The sequence below is a fragment of the Dendrobium catenatum genome, unplaced genomic scaffold (genome assembly GCF_001605985.2).
Source record: "Dendrobium catenatum unplaced genomic scaffold, ASM160598v2 fragScaff_scaffold_525, whole genome shotgun sequence".
NCBI classification, from domain to species: domain Eukaryota; kingdom Viridiplantae; phylum Streptophyta; class Magnoliopsida; order Asparagales; family Orchidaceae; genus Dendrobium; species Dendrobium catenatum.
Window position 1 is genome coordinate 681,258 of NW_021318987.1, and position 24,008 is coordinate 705,265.

The 24,008-nt window shown below is 36.8% G+C and overlaps 1 protein-coding gene across 3 annotated transcripts in view; it reads left to right on the top strand.

The window, feature by feature from the left end:
* LOC110093496 (vacuolar protein sorting-associated protein 41 homolog) overlaps positions 1-24,008 on the top strand; it is an 80,958-nt gene that overhangs the window by 3,838 nt on the left and 53,112 nt on the right. For all 3 annotated transcript variants that reach the window (XM_020818403.2, XM_028694633.1, XM_020818402.2), the window contains exons 2-4: positions 13,026-13,295; positions 13,385-13,564; positions 21,565-21,822. In XM_020818403.2, coding sequence (XP_020674062.1) covers positions 13,026-13,295; positions 13,385-13,564; positions 21,565-21,822 — 708 coding nt within the window. The remainder of the gene's footprint in view (positions 1-13,025; positions 13,296-13,384; positions 13,565-21,564; positions 21,823-24,008) is intronic.

Here is a 24,008-nt window from a genome sequence, read left to right on the forward strand (position 1 = left end):
AAATGTGAACCCATCAGTTCTATAGGGTATATGTCATAAATGTAATAGAAGTAGATCATATAGGAAGAAATATTTGAAAATGAATTATAAGAATATTAATAGTTAATCCTAGTTTTGAATAGTGACCCTTAAAATTACATAATTCGAGGTGCCCCTTAGACCAAGGTGCACATAAATGACTTTGAGATATATGCCAAATGTGGAATAGTTGAGTCGTACACTTCAATTGAGTGATGCATGCCTCTACATTTTTTGATGAGAAGTCACAAATTGATGATCTTAGACTCTATTAATTTATAAGCCCAAAGTTTCAAATTAATTTATAAGCCCAAAGTTTCAAATTAATTTATAAGCCTCAAAGTTTAAATATAAACTTATTTCATTTAAAAAAACCTAAAATAGTAAAATTCAGAGCCTCAAGACTGCAAGGAGCCGCACACCTGCATGCTGCAACAAGTCTAGACAAAAGGCTATGCCGACCTTGTTGTGCTGCCACTACTTCCTAGCTTCCATGGCGGCTGCTGCTGCCACAAAATTGCTTCTTTTGATGTACACTTTTGCCATGATCGTTGTTATGCTACCAACCCTCGCCAGAGCCCTTTTCCTTTATCATATTCTCTACCCTCATTTTTTTTTTTATTTATTAATTATATTTTCGCTGAGCTTCTCCATTTTATATTCTCTATTTTGAATAAGGTTTTCAGTTTAGGATTATTTTTAAATGGGTTGGAGGTTCTGAAAAGAGTTCAATTTGAAAATAGAAAATATCCGACATGGAAGGATGGTGTTCAAATGCAAATTTTGGCAGTGAGAAGACATACATTTACTTGAAATGTCTATTATGATGTATTTAAAGGAAATGTTACAAGAATGAAAAAAACATCTTTTTTGTTCTCATAAGAATATAGCACCATGTATTAAAATACTCGAAGAAGTGAAAGAAGAGTTTTATATTTTAATGGTTTAATTTTGAGGCTTATCTCTCAAAATATTTTTAAGCTTACGTCTTGCCTCATAAAAGAAAATGTCTCATTACCTTATTGCATAATTTCAATCTTTGGTCATTATTATTCATTTAAAGTTGTATTCACATTTGTTAATGAGAACTAATACACCATTGCTCAATGGTTCCATGGAGCCATAACACATAGCACATGATGTAGTGCTTGCTATTCTAAACATAGCATAAAACCTTCTAAGTTATGAATAAATTATTAATAATTTAATAATCTGAGGGAGAAAATATTATAATACAAAAGCACTATCAATGTCATATAAGAATACTTTAATACTCATAAACATTTATGAAAGAAACTAGATTGAAAAAAAGTTAATTATCATGATAATGAAAAAACTATATTTTTAAATAAAAGCAACCATTGTATACTTTTAAACATTGATTCTTAGGCCCAATTTCTTAGCAATTACAATTTTGGAACATTAAATTCTTTTTTTTTTGCAATTCTCATGTTTTTCTAAAAAAAGAACTCTTCATCTTTTGAATTATCATCATTATCAAAAGCCGAAATAGTCTTGTCTCTTTTATCAATATCATCATTATCCCTTAAATCATAATCTTCATCGCTTCATCATCTTATATTCATCTTCAAATGTGGTAAGGCTCGATGAAAAACATCACTAGTTTTTGCACTAGTGATATATGTATGTATACCATTGACTATTTGTTCGGGTTTAGGGATTCATGTAGCTGACCCTGCATAGTGGGATAAAGGCTTGTTGTTGTTGTAGTGTACTAACCATTGTCTACTTGCCTTTTACAATGTTGGGGTTGGTAAAGAAGTATTCAAGGTTTAAGAAATGAGTTGCCACATGCAAATGGTGATAGAGTTGCACATCCCATCTTTCATTAATGATTTCAAAAAATTTTCTATAAAAGATGTATCTATATTTTCTTTGGTTCAATCCATTGCATCACATATGTAAGCCAATAGAAGCTTTTCTAGTATTGCAAATGAATTATTTTAAGATGTTTCTGGTACGGTTGGCAGCAGCCCAACCACCTTGCTGTAGCGGCCCAATAGTTAGCCTGGGCGGAATATTGGTACATCATTTCATATTATACAGTAGCCTAGACAACACCATTTAAAATTCTATATGTGAGGGTTCCACTTCTTCTGAATTATGGGCATGACAACACGCCAATGTCATCAGTGGAGTAGTATTTGGGAGAAAGAGACCGAATTTTGACATAATTGAAGGAACATCTACGGAGAGCACAACAAATCATGAAGAAGAAGGCGGATGAACACAGGAGAGATGTGCAGTTTGAGGTTGTGGATACGGTTTATCTGAAGATTTGAGACGGAGAACTTTGGCTCGACGAAGGAATGAGAAGCTCTCCCCTAACTATGATAGGAAATACTTGTATTCACAAGCAATCCTAGCCCAAATCAGTAAACCACAGCAATAGTATTGCTGTCCACAGCAGGAAACAACCACAAAACAGAGAAAAACAGGAGAAATACACCAGAAAACTGAGAGAATGAAGCAAATCTCTTGTATTCCAATAGAAGATGCAAGACAACAAGCAAGATACAATTTCCTTCAATTCGAGAGGAAGGAATTACTCTCCTAATCTCCGTCAATGCCAAGAGCCCAACACAAGCAAATCCTAGATCTCAAATCTTATTCAAATTCAAGATACCCTCTAATTCCCTCATTACTCCCTAATTAAAGCAAAAGGAAAGATACAAATTACCTAAACACCCTGATTCAAAAATTCCCTTCAATGAAACGCTCAAAGCTTGCATGGGCCCGCTCCTTCCGCCGTTTTTGCGGTGTGCTTCCGCCCGGCTTTGGGCCACCGGGTGTAGAACCAGACCGGTCCAGCTGGGACCGGTCCAATTGTAACATTACTCCCCTCCCAAAGATTCACCTTGTCCTCAAGGTGAAAGTACGGGAACTGCTACTTCATCATTTCATTGGGCTCCCAAGTGGCCTCGTAGTTTGGGAGATCCTTCCATTTGAGCAACACCTCTTTGTTTCCCTTTTTATCCCGCCTTACCCCTTCCAGCTCCACGGGTTCCATGACCACCTCCAAATCATCTGTCAGTGATGCTGGCAATTCCACACTAGCTGCATGCTCTCCAAGTGCTCTCCTCAGCTGTGACACGTGAAACACCGGGTGTATGATAGTGAAGGAGGGTAACTTCAGACGATACGCCACTGCTCCAATCTTTCCCAAGATCTCATAGGGACCAAAGCACCTCGGGGCCAATTTCTAGTTCCTCCTGTTAGCCACTGATTTTTGCTTGTAGGGCCTTAGCTTCAAGTACACCTTCTCCCCTACTTCATATTATATGTCCCTCCTGTGTGTATCTGCTCGTTTCTTCATGATTTATTGTGCTCTTCCCAGATGTTTCTTCAACTCCTCTAGCACAAGGTCTCTTTCCTCTAGGTATTGCTCCACTGAAGAAATAGGTGTACTTCCTCTCCCATAGTGCACTAGGTGTGGGGGGTCCCTCCCATACAAGACTTTGAACGGGGTCATCTGAGAAGCAGAATGGTGCGAGGTGTTGTACCAGTACTCCGCCCATGGTAACCATTGTGCCCACTTCTGTGGTGTTTCTGAAGCAAAACACCTCAAATATGTCTCTAAGCTCCGGTTTACCACCTCTGTTTGTCCATCTATCTGGGGATGGTAGGCGGTAAGCCCTCTACTAGCAAGGAGTAGAACAAGGACATCAACCTCTTGAGGACAGTGCCCTGCATTCGGAACAGTTCCCTCCAAAACTGACTAAGGAACACTTTGTCTCTATCAGACACAATCTATTCAGGAATCCCATACAGTCTAACAACCTCCCTGATAAATGTGGCTGCTACTGACACAACAGTGTAGGGGTGTCGTAAGAGAATGAAGTGTGCATATTTGCTGAGTCTATCCACCACTACTAGGACGACCTTGAATCCTTCTGATCTGGGTAAGCTGTCGATGAAATCCATTGACACTTCAAGTTTGGAAGTGTCAATGGTTGTAGTAGTCCTCCTGGAGCCATCACCATGTATTTGTTTCTCTGGCACACCTCCACATCTTTGTGCATCCCTTTCAAGTAGAGCTCAGCTGCTAGCCTCCTGTAGGTCTTCTTAACTCCTGAGTGGCCTCCAATCGCGCTGCCATGGAATTCCTGCAACAAGTGGGGAATATGGATGGAGGTTCTCGGCATCACAAACCTCCTTTGATATAATAGCCTCTCCCCCTCAATGCAGTAACCCGGATGGCTACTCTTGTCTGTCCTCAGATCTTCTCTGATCTTTCCCAATTCTTCAGCCTGCAGGCTTTCTTCCTTGATGGCACCCCGTCGACCATCAAGGGTACCGACACAGCTAATTCTTAGAGCTCCCCAACACATCTGGATAAAGCATCAGCTGCCTTATTTTTCAAACCCGGCTTATATAGGATCTCAAAATCGTAGCCTAATAGCTTGGATAATCACCTTTGATGCTCCTCGGTCACCATTCTTTGCTCTAACAGATACTTTAAGCTCCTCTGATCAATCCGCACAATAAAGTGTCTTCCCAAGAGATAAAGCCGCCACTTCTGAATAGCCAGGATAATGGCCATCAGCTCTCTCTCATATACTGACTTCAATCTGCTCTAGCTAAAAGCACTTGACTGTAGTATGCTATCGGCCTGTGATTCTGCATCAGCACTGCCCCTAGTCCATATCCTGACGCATCCGTCTTTACTACAAAGACCTGGTTGAAATCTGGAATTGCCAGCACTGGTACTGTAGTCATGGCTTCCTTCAGCTTCTGGAAAGCCTGGGTTGCTGCTTCTCCCCATAAAAAGCTATCCTTCTTTAGTTGCTCAGTCAACGACAATGCAATGGAGCCGTACCCTTCACGAATCGTCGGTAGTACCCAGTTAAACCTAGGAAACCCCTCAGTTCTTTTATGGTCCTAGGCCTTGGCCACTTCTGCATTGCCTCAATTACTCAGATTTGTCGCCACTCCTTCTTGGGATACCACATGTCCCAAGTACTCCACACTTGTCTGGGCAAAACTGCACTTCTTCACATTAGCCTTTAACTGGTGCTCCTATAGGACTTCTAGAACCACCCTCAAGTGTTCCAAATGTTCCCCTATAATTTTGCTATACACCAGGATGTCATCAAAGAAGACTAGGACGAACTTCCTGAGGTACTGCTTGAATATTTTGTTCATCAAGGATTGGAAAGTAGTAAGAGCATTTGTCAACCCAAAGGGCATCACCAGAAACTCATAATGCTCTTCATGTGTCCTAAAAGCTGTTTTTGGCACGTCGGCTTCCTTGATCCTGATCTGGTGGTACCCGAATTTTAAATCTAGCTTAGAGAACAACATAGCCCCATGTAGCTCATCAAGTAACTCATCAATCACCAGAATTGGGAACTTGTCTGGTGTAGTGCTCTTATTCAGAGCCTGGTAATCCACACAGATCTCCAACTTCCATCCTTCTTCTTGACCAGGAGGACTGGACTAGAAAAAGGGCTAACACTCGGCTTTATGATCTCCGCCTCCAGCATCTCCTGGATCAACTTCTCAATCTCATACTTTTGGATCTGTGGGTAACGGTAAGGCCAGACACTGAATGGTGTCTCCCCTTCCTTCAACGTAATGGCATGTTCCAGCTCCCTCTGGGGTGGTAAACCCTGCGGAGGTTGGAAAACCTAGCTGAACTGGTGTATGAGAGGCTGTACTGAGGAGGGAATAATGCCTTCTTCCTCAATTCTGATCCCTTCCAATCGGTGTAACTCCACCAAGTATCCTCCCCCTTCCTCTTGGATGGTCCGGATTAGGGATTTGAGTGACACCCCAGCCTTGGTCAGCCCAGCATCTCCTTGGATCATCACCCTTCTTTTCCCCCCTATCACCAGCTCCATCCTTAAAGTTCCCCAGTTGACGCTGTAAGTTATTTATAAGATCATTCTCTGAGGCATTATCAATGACCACTCAAATGATACAATGTGGTTCAATTTTTCAGATATACTTGCTCAATAATTCAAACATCTTTAGGACATTTTTTGAATAAGAATGTTGCATAATGTGTTCATGTTTGGATCATTTAACGTTTGAGTTTTTAAACATCCTTCAAATTTGTTTAATTACCATCATGAATGATATTTATAGAGTCAAGTTCATGTTGTTCATCTAGTACTTTGGTTCATTTTCAAATATGTTGAATAAGCTATCGTAAGAGAGTAACCATATTTGAAACAATATTCTTTGTAGCATTGTAGCCATTGTTGCCTGTGTTGTACATCATTTTAAACCATAAAACCAGTATCTCATGATAGTTTGGAGGTTTTAATCTTGTACCAAATTGTCCAAATGCATTCGCTTTTGCGTAAAAGTTATCATACTTAACCACATTGAAAGGAATTCCTGCATCATATATCCATCGACAAAACATTTAAACTACTCTTTCTTTTATCTCCTTCCTAACACTATCCATTTCTTTTTGCAGTTGACTCTTTCATTGCTTCACCACTTCTGAGGGATTCAAAGTTTAAAATGTATCCAATGGACCTCTAATCTTTGGTTCTTTTTGTATAGAAGTTTTTGTTGAATTTTGACTTGAAGTACTTTATTTCGATTTATGGTACCTATTTGATGCTCAAAATCTAAAATGTTATAATCAATTATGTCAAAATCATCTCCTTCATCCCATTTAATATGACATTTCACTGATTTAGTCTTTCAATTCTATTCATACACTTCTAAATTTCTTCTTTCACATGTTGAGATTAGCTACCAAAAAAGTTCACGTTTGTATTACCCTCTATCAAATAATTTTTATGATGAGTAATTTCTAATTTTGTATTTTAACCATAAAAAATGCATAATACATGGTTGTTGCCATATTCTTTTGCTGTGATAAATACATCTATGCTGGATAAAAATAGACCTAAACCCGTTATTTTCTTTTACGGTAGCTGATGAATGAAACTTTGTAATAATGTGAATTGCACTATTTGAATAATATGATTATAATTTTGTAAATTTAATAGGAAATAATTAGGTTTAAGTGTTAACTAAATTTGATCAAATAAGATTATTTAGGTAAGCAAAACTGGGATGTCCTAATTTAAAATGTAAAAACATAATTAGATCACTTCCTTGGAGACAAAAAAATCCCAACTCAAACTATGATCTTTTTTACTCCTCTAATAATACTCATCCAAGTCTTATTACTCCTCATGCTTGCTAGCATTGTTAATCTTCTTCCATGAATTCGAGTCCTAAAATTAATAGCAATCTTGTGAGAAATAACCTGTCGTAAGCTTTGAATTTGGCTTACAGGTACTTGATTACATGACAGATTGGAAATATGTAAGACAAACATATGGGTAATAGCAGAGTTAATTCAAATAGTATATCTAATCTCAACATTTCCAAATGCCTGATATTATGATCCATCAAAAATTTAACTTTAAGGGGCTTATTTAGAAGCAGCATTCACGAAGAATTTAGGTAGGATTTAGCATAAATTTTGCCAAATGGTCAAAAAGAATATTTTAAATCCTACATAATCTTAAAGCTTGTTTCTCTTCTATTTTGCCTTAAATCCTGGATTTTCCTGTCATTAGGAAAATTTAAAAAAAAAATCCACAAATCTCTTGAACTCCTCTTCCTCTTCATATGCCACTGCTTCAACCGATGCCTTCTCTAACAAGTTTCCGTCCTGGCTTCCTAGTTTCTTTCATCATACCTTGGGTATGGAAGGCAGTACATCTCGGCAGCAGGGGATGTGATGAAGGAATAAGAAGATCTGTTTTGTACTCACAGGAAGAAAAAATATGTACAAGTAATATAAATAGAATATTTATCAGAATAAACTTCAACAATAACTAAACTTTTATTTAATAAACATAAATTCTAATGATCGCACATTAATTAAAATAGAAAGTTATACAAGCAAAAGAGATCTGAAAGGCACAATTGCATTAAAAAAACTATCTATCTATCAAATGGAAATAGATTCTAATGACCTAATATAGTTTATAAAAATACCAAATATAGATTATGACTGGTAAATCTACTCCCACGATCATGGTCAACTTAAGACTCCTGCAGGACCTGCTATGAAAAGAGATAACAATGATTGAGTTTGATAAATTAAACCCACTAAATAACTCTTATGTATTAAAACTTAAATGACAAATGAGTGGTTGGGGCATTCAGTATGACCAATCAAATAGGTGGGAGTAACCATCAATAATTAACACTTTAGTATAATAATATCATGTCATGATTCATACAATGGTTCTAATATACTGCTATTACAAATATGCATGTCAACCTGTAATTAATGCAATGTTAATCATATTTATGATACATGCAATCACACTAGATACCATCGTACCTCTAAATGACCCATTAGTTATTCATTATGTTCAACTTATGTCTAATTATATATCATATATTTATATGTATATAACTATAGTCGTTTTTGTTAAACACCTTGCATCGAGAAGGTAAATACCATTTACTAGAGATTTGTCACTTGGATGCCCACCAGCCTAGCTAACCAATATCCAGTAGGGTTCTGTTGACTACATATAAGCATACAATATCTATGCTTTTACAAGCATGTTTCAACAGATATGTGGGCTCCGAAAATTCGGCCCCGGATAGTGGGGGAATGGATGATGGGCCCGATCAAGATCCCATGGTTCCGTCGTCCCGGGCCATCGTGGTCCCTGGTCTACTTAGTCAGAGGAGGTAGTCGACCCAACCTGACAGAAGGATCCTTGTCGGCAGCCATGGGTTGCTTCGTCCAAGGGGACCTTGTAGACCTGGGGTGGGTATTTGCCTAAGGGGACAAATTTGAATCCACCTTAGCTTACAGAGGGCTTTGTGCCCTATCGATTATATCATATTGATTAATATCTCAAGGATTTGATGCCAATAAGGAACGTATCGGCGCTGGCCATAACCGGTATTTTGTGGTGCCATTTGGCGGCAAACCACTTGGTTCAGAGGGCCCCGGGTCATAACCGTTTATCCTGCGGTGCCATTTGGCGGCAAACCGCCGGTTAGAGGACATGTACCACGTCCTTACTTACCGGAGACTTTTTGAGAATGGATCCTAGTGATATTTTCGACTAGGCATTTGGCTCTATGTGAGCTGAAGTAAATTTTAATTTGTCTATCCTAACAAACTGTTGCGGAGGGTGGATGAATTTTGCTTTAAATGTTCGATAGTTGGATTTCAAATTTTAAATATTTTGGAGTTTGATGATTTTTTGAATTTTAGGATTTTGAGTTTTTTTTTTGGATTTTGGTATTTTGTGGAGTTTTGGATTTTGATAGGCATTTAGATATTTTGGGAGACATTTGAAAATATTTGGGAACACCTCCGGTTGAGATCTACATTCAACACGGCCATCATCGAGGTGTTTGAGGTCATTTCTCTTTCTGGATTGAACCTTGTCGACTCTATCTGGCTGTCGACAGAGGATCGGGTTTCGTAGGCTTTATGACTTTGTTAGTGAATTCATATTATTGTAGGCTTTGAAGGCCTAATATGAATGTATTGAAATAAATATTCTGGTCGCCACGGCTATATATTTGTTTGATGATTCGAACCATGTCGACTTCTATTGAATCGCATAGAAGGATCAGGTTTGAACTCGAATTCACTTATTGACCCGCGCAGCATCCCTAGACGTCACATGTGTACCAATAACATGTTCGCCGGGGCCCATGCGGGTATTTGATTACATTTACCCCTTTTAGTGTTCCTATGTGTATACAAACTATTGTGCACGTGCGGGGTTATTTTAGACATTCGACGAGTCTTTCATGATGGCTCGTAGAAGTCCGTCTTTGTCGTAGTCTTTTCAACATTTGCTTACAGGTACTGACCTTTGTGTACAATAAATTTCTTACAATAATTTGTAGGGATGATCGAGCACACACTTTGTATATTAACACCGATTACTGAATGGATTGCATTCACCACCAATCTTTTCATGCATGTTGACCGATAATTTGCAACATTTGATTATACGTCATTTAGTACTCATGGTGCTCGTTGTTTGTGTATGTGAGATATTTGATGTAGGTTGTAGGAAGGCTTTTACATTCTTTATATGTGATCACTGATGAGTCTACCAACTCCATTGTGTGTTTTATCATTGTCACCTATGAGTGACCCTTCAATCATCATCAATTATGCGATTACACTTGCTTGTTACTTGAAAGTGACTTGGAGTCTTGTATGGTAAATTTGCTTGATAACAATTACCTCTCCAACCAAAGTGACAAATCTTTAAAATTTGCTAAAGAAATCTTATATTATAAATCATGAACATGTTGCTATATGTCCATTTCTTCCTTGTTGATGATTGCTTGCAAGTTCCTCTTGAAGCTTTAGTCATTACAAGTATCAAGCTCATTCACTTATGTTTATTTGAGTACATCATGAATCGATTTGTTATGAGTCCTTGCTTGCTTGCAAATAGACTCCACTTGAACATTTTTTATACTTGGAAGTGGTTTTCCCTATGCATGATGAACTTGATATCATGTCTTTACCCCACCTGAGATGGTCATGATCTTGCATTCTAATTGAAATGGTAATTCTGTTATTATTACTCAAGACAAATTCTTCATATTCATTTGAGCTTTCTTGTATTCGTTTAAGCTCAAATTTAGTTTATTTAGTGTCAAGTACAAAATCCTTGGGTTCAAATTCTTTTGCATCAAGTCTCCAAGCCCTTGCTTTAGTTCAAATGTCCAAACCCTTATTCATCATGTTTGATGTTCAAATGCAAGTCCATAAGTCCCTCTATTTTAAGTTCAATTTCATTTGTGTCCTTGCTGAAGTTAATATGAGAGTCCAAGCTCAATTGCATGATCAAATACTTACTTGAATTCAAATATCCAACTCAAGTTCTCATTCTTGTTTGAGATCAAAGTGCGAATTCAAGTTCTCTTGTAGTTGTCCCAAACTACAATCTCAAGTCAAAAGTTTCTTTGCAATTGTTCTTTTGAGTTCAATTAAATTCTCTTGCAAGTTCATTTTTTTGTTTAAGTCCTTGAATTTTCGTTCCAAATTTCGGCAGCCTCACGGCGTCTCCCCCGTTTAGGGGAAAAACTAGGAGGCAACATTCCCCTCGACGCTACATGAGCGCTTTAGGTAGGTGTCAAAAATGACACCTCGGTCGCGAATGAAAATTTTTTTATCCCCGCCTGCTACTTGAGCATTTAAGGGTTTTTATGTTTGTTTATTATAAGAAGAAAACAGATGTTAGAAATAAGCAGGATTTTCCCCCTCTACACCACGTGGGCGTTCGGGGGTACTTATATAAAAATAAAGAAGAAAATAAAAACACATTTTTTTATCCCCTTCGCCGCAAGCGCCGCACCGGTTTCCCGCCCTACAACGCTACTTGAGTGCCTCGGGGGTTTGCCGGCTCGTTGCTAGCATTGAAGAGGGATCCTTAAATCGTCGCAAGCATCGCACCGGTTTCCCGCCCTCAACGCTACGTGAGCGCCTTGGGGGTTTGCCGGCCCGTTGCAAACATCGATAAAAGAATCGTTATTATTATTATTATTATTATAGATTAATTATAATTAAAAAAATAATTTATTAATATTAATGATAATTAATTATCATTAATTATAATTAATAAAGATTGATGATTAAGGGTAGGGATCACCTTGAGCTAAGAAAATGGGTTAAAGGGGTGAGTTGAGTTGAGTTGAGCTAGGGCTGAGTGGAGGGTGAGTAGGGGCTGAGTCGGGTTTTAGGTTTTAAGTGGAGATAGGCCGGGTAAGGGGAGTTGGAGGCGGCTATATGAGATCGGGCAAGGCTGCAGGTAGGCGACCGACCCTCTTCCTCTCTCTTTCTCTCGGCTTCTCTCTAGATCGGGAGGCGACGGGTTGGATGAGGAGTTCGGGCAGAGGAGGAGCCGGCCAGGTAAGGTTCTTCCTCTCTCTCACACACACTCTCTCTCTCTCTCTTTCTCTCTCTCTCTCTCTCTCTCTCTCTCTCTCTCGGCTTGTGTGGGGAGTCGGCAGAGGAAGACGTGGTCGAAAGAGGGAAGGTGGTTCGGCTGGAGTGCGAATGGAGGGAGACAGTGGAGATGGGGTCGACGGGAGTAGGCGACGGGTTGGGGAGTATCGTGGGAGAGAGCAGTTCGAACGGGAGAAGAGCAGCCGAAAGCTTGAGGGCTTGGGCTTGCTTTTAAAGGCGTTGGAGAGCAGTATTCGAGGGGTGCGTGGGATGAGCGACTGAATTCGGCGCCGCTGCAGAGGGATGGGTCGACGATTTGAGCGGGATTTCCTGCAGAGAATCGGGATGAGCGGTTACAGGTAATCATTTTAGCGAATTTTTTATTTTGATTTGTCTGTTTCCTTTTGGCTTCACCGTGGAGGTCAACAAGATATAAGATAGTCAATATGACAATTGAAATTTCATAACCAATATGATTTTCAATAAAAATATCATTTATTGTAATTAATAGAACTAAGATGCATAAATCAAATAATCCACAATAGAAAACACATCAAACTGATAAGAGATTGCGCATCAATAAATCTAGGTGAGATTGCATCTTCCACATGATACCTTCATTATTAGCAATAACATCTATAGCATCAGACTGAGCAATAGCGGAAATTTTAGTTCCTGTAAAAGAAACGTTGTATTGTGTTTTAGAAATAGCTGAAAGACTTCTAATATCATTGTCTGAATGATTACAGCAAACTTCTAATATCATTGTCTGAATGATTACAGCGAACATGAAGATAAACAAAAGTGAAGCAAGAAAATTGATTTGGCTTCCTGTGCCTAGAATTAAATGCCTTCATAACTATAAATACAGTTTTTGTGATGTTTGTAAATGGACAAAAAGTTATTTATACTTATTATGACACTAGTGATTAATATCCTTGCACCTATGCTATTCAGAGCCATGCGTTTGTAACCTGCTTTGTGATTTTGTTTTATTTTTACTTAAAAACCCTATTAGTTTTTGGAAGCTTGCTGATTCAACCTTCTCCTTTTTATGCAGGTCAAAGAATTCTCTTCTCATAGTGCTACTGTCAATGACATTTGCTTTGATGCAGAAGGTGAGTATGTCAGTAGCTGCTCAGATGATGGATCTGTGGTTATAAACAGCCTCTTTACTGATGAAAGAATGAAATTTGAGTATCATCGTCCAATGAAAAGCATAGCTCTGGATCCAGATTATTCTCGAAAATCCACTCGTAGATTTGTTGCTGGAGGTTTAGCCGGCCAGCTGTTCTTGAACTCAAAGACCTGGCTAGGTTACAATAAACAGGTATTCTTGTGTTCGGAGTACCGACATACCATTAGTTTCTTTATATGTATATGGAGTATTTATCATAGAATGTGTGCCACGTATTTCAGGTTTTGCATGATGGTGAGGGTCCAATACATGCTGTTAAGTGGAGAACCTGTCTGATTGCTTGGGCCAATGACGCAGGGGTGAAAGTTTATGACATGGTCAATAATGTACGTGTCACTTTTATTGAAAGGCCACGTGGAAGTCCACGTCCTGAGCTTTTGCTTCCTCATTTGGTCTGGCAGGTTGGTTCGGTTGCTTTTTATTTCTGAAGTAGTAATCTACGTATGTTTGAAATTCAGTCTAATTAAAGAGACTACTTAATAGATTGATTACTGGAAGCTTTATGAGGTTGAATTCTGATAAATGACTGCTTTTTTAAACCTGTACATTTCTCTGCCATGTATTTGCTAGGAAAATGTTCTTAAAACATACGAGACACCAAATCAATGACTTTTATTTCTTATGACCTCCTTTTGAACTGATGAGATACCATTCTTTATTATCAGTTTTGAATTGATTTTGAACAATAACATTGAAAGTTTGAAAAATTTGCCCGACCTCAAAATTTTCTTTCATAAAGAAAATCCAAGTTACACTTGGATGATCATCAACAAATGTCATAAACCATCGAGTTCCCCAAATATTTTTTATCGTTGAGGGCCCCACACATCACTACGGATCAAATAAAATGCTGTTGAAGATTTGTATGGAATTTGAGGATATGCAATTGAGTATGCTTTGCAATATGACAAGTTTCACAATGAAAGGTGCAGGATTTTAATTGATAAATAATTTGGGAAATAATTTTGTAAGATACACAAAGCTAGGATGACTAAGACAATAGTGTAACAATATAATTTCACTATCTTTATTGATATGGGAATTGGACACATAATTGAAAGATTCTAACAGACTCTGAGATTTGATGTAACTTGCTTGAGAAAATTGGTTTGATCATTGGTTACGTGGGTGTAGATATGATGTAGACAAAGGGGGGGTCAACCCTAGTCCAAAATAAATCATATTTTGGCTTCCATTGAGTCTAGTAGTTCATCATATTTGAGCTAAACTTTTAGTTCATTTATGAGCTGAACTTTAGTTCATTTATTGAACTAAGGGTTAGCTCATTATGAGCTAACATTTTAGTTCATTTATTTATCTTTATTTAAATGCACTTTTTATTATAGTTTTTAATGTCTTAAAAAGTTGTCTCTTGGATTTCCAAAATATGGCTTTTGGGAATCCAAGATAGTTGTTTAGTCTTCCCATGTGTGGCTCCTTGAATTCCACCATGGGAAGTTGAATTTTGTGTATGCCTCTTGGGAACTCACGGCTGGCTCCTTCTTCCATGCGGTTCCTTCGTTTCCCGCGGCTGTGGCTCTCGGTCCGTGCGGTTCCCTTCGTCTCCCGTGGCTGTCTCCTTGGTTCCTGGTTTGGGTGTAAACCGAGAGCTTTGGGGGGAGATTTCTATGCTTTTAATTATGTGTTAATTAAGTGTTTGTGACCTTTTGTATTCCCCTTTCATACCTATAAATATGAGGGGTTATGTAATGTTTTGAATAGTTGAATGATATTTGATTTTTGGAAAAAAATCAGTTAACCTGCGGGTTGCTCGGAAATCCTGCGGGCTCTTTCCAACCTTCTTTTCTCATCCCCTCCGGAAATCCTGCGGGCTCTTTCCACCCTTTCTTCTCGGGCTTCTAATCTCTTCGTCTCTCTGAATGAAATTTGATTTTTGGAAAAAATCAGTTAACCTGCGGGTTGCTCGGAAATCCTGCGGGCTCTTTCCAACCTTCTTTTCTCATCCCCTCCGGAAATTCTGCGGGTTCTTTCCACCCTTTCTTCTCGGGCTACTAATCTCTTCGTCTCTCCGCAAGTGCCACTCCACCTGTATCCTTCTTCTCAAAGTGCAGCAACTTTAGGGTGTCTGTCGTGTTGTTTGTAAGTCGTCGTTGTAATTTCTTTTGTTTAATTTTATTTGAAATATAAGAGTTTGTTCTTCCCTTTAGTTTGTTCGTCTCTTTTCTAGTCTTTTCTCTATTTTCGTCGTTAGAAGTCCGTCGTGTCTTTTGTGGGCGATGGGTATAGGCTCCCTGTATCTTTTGCCCGCATCAAGATAGAGCCTAGAGTATAGTTCAGCATTGCCAATCATCTTCCCCCCCGATTTCAAGTCCTGAAAAATACACAAGTTTGGATTAAATTTAATAACACATTTAAGGTCACGAGCCAATTTGCTAATGAACAAAAGATTACAATCTAAGTTGGAAACATGGAGGACAGAGTTGAGATATAACTATGTAGTAAATTGGATAGAACTTGTTCCAACAATTTTAAAATTTGAACCATCAGTACTACTAACGGACAAATGACCACTACTTGGCTTGTAATTTTTGAGAAGAGAAGCATCTCCTTCCATATGATTATAAGCACCATTGTCGACTATCCTGGCCTCATGTCTCCTTTGTTAGTACTGAAGGCAATTTGTGAATATATTTGAGCAACCAATTGTGTTTTAGTAATGTTACCAATGCCAACTTGATTAAACAATTTTTGCAGCTAATCCACATGCTTTTTGCTAAATGGGCTAGGCTCGGGAATAGGAGCACTCTCAGAGTTGGAAACCACATGTGCTTTGTTGTCTCTGTCAAACTGTGGCTTTGGTTTCCAATCAGTTGGTTTGTCATGGAGCTTCAAACAAGTCTCCTTGTAATGACCTGGTTTCGTAGAGTAATCACACCAAGGCCTTTCCCTTTTTTGATGATCTCCACCATTATTGTTAGATGATCGGACAATAAGGGCAGATGCATATAACATTGATGTGGGTTGTTCCTTAGATCCTATCATCACTTTCTTTCTACTTTTGCCATGCCTAACCTCTGAGAAAACCTCCCTAAGATTAGGTAGTGCTTTTGCCCATAATTTGACCTCGAACATCATTCAACTCCCTGTAATGTCCTAAGAAAACTTGAACAACCTTTTTTGTTTCACAATCTGCTTGTATAATCCTGCATCTTCTGGATATGTCCATGAGTGAGTTTCGAATAAGTTGTTTCCAATACCGTGTGAGTGTGTTGTAATACTGAGTAACAGATTGCTCTCATTGGCGGAAGTCATGAAGTACTGATTCAAGCTGAAACAACTCTGCAGTATTATTTAGAATTGGAGTAAGTCTCTTTGGCTGCATCCCAAATTTCTTTTACAGTCTTAAACAACAAGAAATTTTCTCCTATGTCATTGTTCATGAAATTAATAACCCATGTCATGATCATACTATTTTTAATTTTCCACTTTATGAAACCCGGATCTTTAGTCTCTAGCATAGTTGTTGCTCCCATGATATACTCATCCTTTTATTTACCACAGATAAACAACAACACTGATTGTGACCACTGCAAATAATTATGGCCATTTAATTTGTGTCATGTAATGAGAATAGGAGTAGAATCACTGCCATCGAGGTTTGGAATTTCTAAACTGCTTCCTAATTCTGGTGCCGTTATGCCGATGTTTGTGATGAGGCCATTCTATATTGCGAAGAAGAGATGAGGGAGAAGAATGTATAAGGTTACTGAAAATATAGAGGATTAAGAAGGCCTGGACAAAGCTGCCAGAGAGAGAGAGGCGGCCTGAAGGGTTAGGGTTCAAAGAATTAGCTCTGATGCCATGAAGAATGTCTTATTTGATTATTCTTCTTGTAAAAAATGTACTTCGTCTACAATGTTATTTCATATACTCCTTGTTATAGAATAAGAAAATATCCATGGATCGATGGATCCTTGACCGCTATGGCTGGTTAAGGAGATAATCTTGTAGACAAATCTACCATGTTTGAAATATCCCTCATGTACGTAAATTATTTATCAATGTGTTATTCCTTTCAAAAGCTCATTAAAGACTTCAAGTGCATTTTTATGTTTTTTCGTTCATATGATGTCTTTTAGGAGTAGGGAATGAGATGGACAATTGGCCCTGTTGAAGAAAGAGATACTTTCTACCCATAGGAATCTATTGATCTAGAAAACTCTACATAATCTTCATTATTATTATTTCTCTCAGAAACTATTAAATACAGTAAAAAAAGTGGCTTCAACCCTTATTTCTTGGCTATATTTTTTATTATTGTTAAAATTATGTTTCCTTCATTATTCAAAGAAATCAATATCCAAGAATTTCATTATGAAATTTCTGAAAGAGCTAAATATAGATGTATCAATTTTTCAAGGTGTCATGAGAACTCTTATTCATTTTTCTCTCATTCATGATGATATATAAGGACCGTTCTTTACTCTTAAAAATTTTGGGTTTGATGGTTTGTCTTTTTCGATGATTGCATCGTGTTTTACATATTAGTTTACTAAAAGCTAAAGTACTGTAAGTATTATCTTTCCCACCTTTTTTATGATCAAAAACCAATTTAGTGTGACAATTAAATAGTAAGAAATGATAATACCAAAGATTACTTTAACCATTTTTTCTCCTCATGCTTCCAAAAAATAATAACAAGACAGGAGTTTTCTTATGTTCGTACACCTCAGCAAAGTAAAATAATAGGATGAAAAAATGGATTCCTACCTGCAATCACAATCACAAAGGCTCTCACTTAAAAAAAAAAAAAAATCCTAAAATAATATTATAGGGGTGTAGTTTTAACTGCTGCTTACATCATAAATCGGTTATTTGCAGAGATCCTTGAGTCCAAGAGTCTCATACAACCCCTAAATTTAAATTTTTTAAAAGTGTTACTTGTGCTCATATACATTCTCATAATAGAGGAAAGCTTGATGGTTTAGTATTTAAATAAATTTTCATTGGCTATTCTCTCACACAAAATGTTAACAATGCTACCATTCCTCCAAGAGTGAGGTGTTTATGTCCGTTGATACCACTTATTAAAAATGAATTCTATTTTGTTACTACTTGCCCTAAAGAAGAAATATTATGTATAAATAAGTCTTTTGTCCTAGCTTATCCTAATTTACCTCCTCATCTCAGAAAATAACTCCATTCCCAAACCATCCACTCTTAGACAAATTGAACATATATTAGAATCACTTCCTACTAAGCAATCATAATTTTACTTGAGAAGAAATGCATCTTAATTTACGCAAGTCCAATCAATTCTATTAATCTCTGTCACTGAATCCACTAAAGAAACCATTAAGCATACAATTAAAGTTACATGAACTTCCACTAAACATATTTTACTCTTAATTTTATCATACACAAAATTTTCTCATAATCACTAATCATTCTTTAGCAACCTGCATGCTATTTCTATTCTTAAAGTAGTTTGTGGCTTTAAATATTGTAAATTGAAATTATGCTATTAGAAAAGAGTTGAATGACCTTCAAATAAAAAAAAAACATGAGAATATGTGATGTTACCAAAAGAAACTAGTAGAATATTGATCACTTTATTATAAAATATAAATCCTATAATTTTCTAGAAAGTTATAAAGTCAAATTAGAGGCCAAAGGCTACATCAAACATATGTAATTGATTATCTTGAAACCTTTGCTCAAGTTGCTAAAATAAGCACTATTTGGAGCTTTTTTATCATTAATAGTTAACATGGATTAAAAGATATAGTAATTTGATTTGAAGAATAGTGTTTTTTATATGGTGACTTTGATGAGGAAATATGAATGGCGGTCTTGTGAGGATTTGACTCAAACACAGAAAAAAATGTATGTAAGCTTAAAAGTGCATTATTTGGGTTGAATCCATCTCCTAAGTTTGGTTTAGAATGTTTGTCTAAGTAATGCTTAACATGCTACGCAAATAAAGCCAACGAGACTATATATTATTTGTGAAACAAATGACTTTAAGGAGAGTCATCACATTATTAATTTAATTTGACAATGTTATCATGATAGGAAATGAATTAGAAAGAAAAAAAATATCAAAGACAATATTACTCCAATATTTTGAAGTCAAAGAATTTGGCAAGCCAAAGTACTTGGCATTTAGTTGCACACTCTTGATGTGGAATCTTTATATCACCACAAAATATATATTTAACATAACTATTGAAAGAAGCAAGGATGTAGGCATATTAAGCGCCTATTAAATTTAATCATAAACGTGAAGATGCTCTTGGGGACCTATGGAAAACTTTACTACTTATTACATACTTGACTTAGCTTTGCCTACGTTGTTAGTGTGTTGAGTCTGTCATGCATAATCCTAAAGTACACACCTGAGGGCAACATATAGAATTTATAATATTTGAAGGGAATCCCAAACTAAGGAATTCTTTTCAAGAGGGGATGATTCGACTCTTGAAGCATATGCATATATGTTATATAGGTTCATGGTTGACAGGAGATTACTTGTAGGATATTATGCATTTTTAGGAGACAACATTGTGACTTGGAGTAGTAAAAAATAAAATGTGATAGCAAGATCTTGCATAGATGCAAAACTTAGATCTATGAGATTGAATCTATGAATTTTTATGGCTAAAAATTGTCCTAGTAGATTTTAATGTTGAATGAGAATGTCCTATGAAGCTATATTGTGAGAACAGTTAGCCATCAATATTCAAGATAATTCATGCAACATGAACAACAAAGCACTGTTTATACATGATTTATAAAAAGAAAAGCTTTACAGTGGTATAATATGTATTCTATTGATAACCACATGTGGATTATCAGGGTCAGTCTTTCAATTTTTATCAAACATGCTTAGAGTGGATGATATCTTTTCATTTGCTCTAGACAGGGTGTGAATCACATACATAATTTTCATTAGCTACTTCTCACACTAAGAATTCCACTCCCTTTCCTTCCACTTTCGATTCCACCTCATTGATCATTGGGATCTAAGATTGTATAAATATCATACAATTTTTAATCAATCTTTGAATTATTGTATTTATCTTATATTCATTAATATTTGATTTTATATATTTCCTAGTAGAAGTTCTTCTAAGATTGTATAAATATCATACAAATATTGGTATGAAATATTCAAGCAATCCTGACATCATATATTTTAAAGTTTCAAGGCAAATGAGAAATTATTTTTCTTGCTTATGACCTTTTGAACTAGCGAAGATAAAATGGTTTATTAGGACATTGTTTTTGTGGTATATCCTACATGCTTACAGCAAGTTTCTTTTAAAGATCAGTTTATATGGCTGTAGCATTTAATTGTGTATCTGTAGAGCAACTAACTAAAGGGAAAAAATGATATAGGCAAGAGGGGGGGGGAGGGGAACTTATTTGTCTTGTTTCTTGGGCTGCTGGTGGTTCTCGGTTTGGGGCTTGACTGTCCAGTTTTTAATGTGTTTTTTGGAGCTGCTATGCTTCAGCTCATTAATGTTGAGCTGCTGTTTTTTCAGCTCATTAATTAAAGTGTTTTTGGTTCATTCCCCTCTCTGAAGCCCTTCGGTTTCCTCCCCTTGGCTCCTCTTCCCGTGGCCGGTTTTTCTCCCCCTGGTTTGCCTGTTCCGGTTCCCCTGGCTGCCCTTCCTGTCCCCCTTGTGGCCCTTCGGCTACTGCTCCTGGACAGGATGTTGGCCTTCTGTATATATATATATATATATATATGTTTTTTTGTTGATAAAAAAATAGTTTTTATGAAGATATTTTTGAAAAAAAACCTTAGGGTTTTTGTTGAAAAAGCTTGCGAGCTTGTTCCATTTCTCTTCTACTCTTTTCGACTTCGTCTCGACTTCTTACCTCTTTCTTCTCTCCGCAAGTGACCACCCCATTTATATCTTTCTTCTCGATGACTTGACAAGCTTCTTTAGGTGTTATTTCATGTTCTAAATGTCCTTGTTATGTATTGTTTTTTTTGATTAAAAAATGTATTTTCTTATTTTTCTAGGAAGACTTTTAGTATGCTTGCAAAAATAGGGTCTTCCTAATTTTTGGTTGCATCACAAACCAGCTGTCAGATACCCAAGCAAGTTATTTCATTCATTTCAAGGGTAAAAATTTAATTTCCGATGTGCTTGTTGTATCCACCCGAAACAGCAAATTCCGATGTGCTCTTTATTTGCTTTCATACTACTTCATTGCAGAGCAATGCAATTATCATTTACGTTTTTTTTTTCTCACATTGTTGAAAGTGTTTAAGTATCGGTTTTGCATGATAGATTGTGGGTTCTTTTTTTGTTATATTGGGACTTCCTATGAGTAGTAACATTTTATAATATTCCCTGTTATTTCTCTTCATTTATTAGTTTCTGCTTTCTTATTGTGTTCATCTTAATTTTTATTATGAGTGCAGGATGACACTTTATTAGTAATTGGATGGGGCACAAGTGTAAAGGTTGCTGCAATAAGAACTAACTCGCTGGGTGTTAATGGAATACAAAAAAGTATTCCGACATCAAGTGCAAAGTATGTTGATATTGTGGCTTCTTTTCAAACCACCTATTACATATCTGGTATAGCTCCGTTTGGTGATGCTCTAGTTGTACTGGCCTACATTCCCGAGAAGGTGAATGGGGAAAAAGATTTCAGTAGCACTATGCCCTCACGCCAGGTAACATCCCTTAATAGCTTAGAAGGCATGAATAGTTTGTCTTGGATAGCTAATTTGTTTTTTTTTTAAAATGGTTGCAACTTCTTTTTGAATTGATGATTGAAAGAAGTGTGCTGAAGATATTTATGTCAAAAACGAACAAATGGGTGCGAACTGCATCTATTCAAAGAAAGTGTTAGCATTGCAGTCAGTAAATAAAACGTTGTAAAAGTGAATTAACAAAGTTAAATTGTTGCAGACTTAGTATTTGCTATAATGTGAATAAAGAAAGTAAAAGATCAATACACCAATGAAGGTGTAAACTCCAATGTATGTAGTTTGTATAAGAAAATAAATGTTAGTAGTATAAACACACTGAGGATGGTGCGAACAAATATTAGAGCTTTAGTGAATCAAGACAGAGCAAATAAGAAAAAGAATCACACTAATGAAAGCACTTGAAAATTTATGGTGTTTTGCTTATCCTCAAGTCTATGTTGACTACCGAAGATCCTTGGGTATTCCAGCAATCACCTTCATAACCGTGGATAATAACAAGCTTTATAGGCTCATCTCCCTTCACAAAGAAGAGATTTATCTTTCTTTCTAAGCATCATGACCAATCTTATAGGTGATTTTTTTGCAGGCTCAATATCGACCCATGCTTAAGGGCTGTTTGGTTTGTTGAAAAAGGAATGCAATGTAAAATAAAAACAGTGTAAAAAGAAATGTCGTGTATTTGAAATACTTTTGAATTGCTTGGATGAGTGTGAAATAAATACAAGATTTTTTTTATTTGGCTTGGAGTAAAATGAATGCAGTGTAATTTATGATCGGTGATGGCCAACGGTGGCGGTCTGTTGTGGTCAGGAGGGCCACGATCGGCAGTGATGGTGGCGGCAGGCAGCGGGCAGCGGTGGTGGCTATCAGCAGCGATGGCTTGCAATGCTGGTAGGCGGCTGCTGTGGTTGCGGCAACGACGACACGCAATGAAAATCTAGTGTATTTGAAAATATCCCAAATTTGAGGAATTCCAAATTCACCAAAAATGAACTAGAGGGTAAATTCCAAACCAAATGCTAATATTCTACAAACTCCTTAATTTAGATTACTTTACACCCTTTTTTACTTCGAACCAAATAACCCCTCGGTCATTTTTGCAAGCTCAAGGCATACCCTTAAGATCCTTTTCTCAAGCGAAGAAACAATGCTCAAGATCATTTTCCTGTGCTATGGAATAAACCTTAAAATGAAGATAGTTTCAAGTCACCAAAGACTAGAAACCTCTTCTTAGAATTTTATTTTGAAAATTAAAAATCATTTGTGCAATGTAAAGCTGCACTATGCCAGCTCTTACTCTGCTTAACAAACCTATTCACTATAGAAAAATGTGCTATTTCGTACAAAAAAATTCATCGGAAATCTAAGTTCTATCGAAAATTATAATTTCCGACAGATTTCTAACAAAATCATTTCCCTTGCTAAAATGCGCTTGGGAAACAGGCTTCTAATGTAATATATTTTCGTTAAAAACATTCCCGACAGCTTTCTAGTGGAATATTGACGAAAAATTGCTCAATTAACTGGCACCTTAAAGCCAATAGAAATTTAAATATCAGCAAAAAATTTCGGTGGCAAAATCCCTTGGAAATTTCAACAGTATTTTTTCGCCAGAGTTTTAGGCTGATTTGGGCAAAAAATTCGGAAATTCTTGCAAAAAAATGCTGCTAGAAGTTTCGGGGATTTTTCTGTTAGAATTTTCGGTGGATTTTACTGTCTGAATTTTCTATCGACATCATACCCTTTATTTGTCTGTGTCTCTCATTGTTTGTAATCATGTGCTGTAGTCGGTACACTGTGTTGATTTTGAAGAGAATCCCTAACTAGCTAAATCTTGATTTTTGTGAGTTTGTACATAATCCTTATGCGACATATGAAGTAATATAAATTCTTATAGATTTAACTTGTAAACATAAGCACTACACAAATTTTAAAAATAACTTTTCTTGATTTTTGATCAACCCATTGTTGATCCTCCTGATGCTGATGTACGCATGTATGCAACTCTAATATAATGGGTTCTTTATCAAAACTTATTTCTACAGACAAATATATTAGCGGAATAAACAAAAAAAATGGAAGCTAGTTGAATTATTTGTACACTAAGAGACAAGATTTTACCAGATGTTGTCTATGCTCCATGTGAG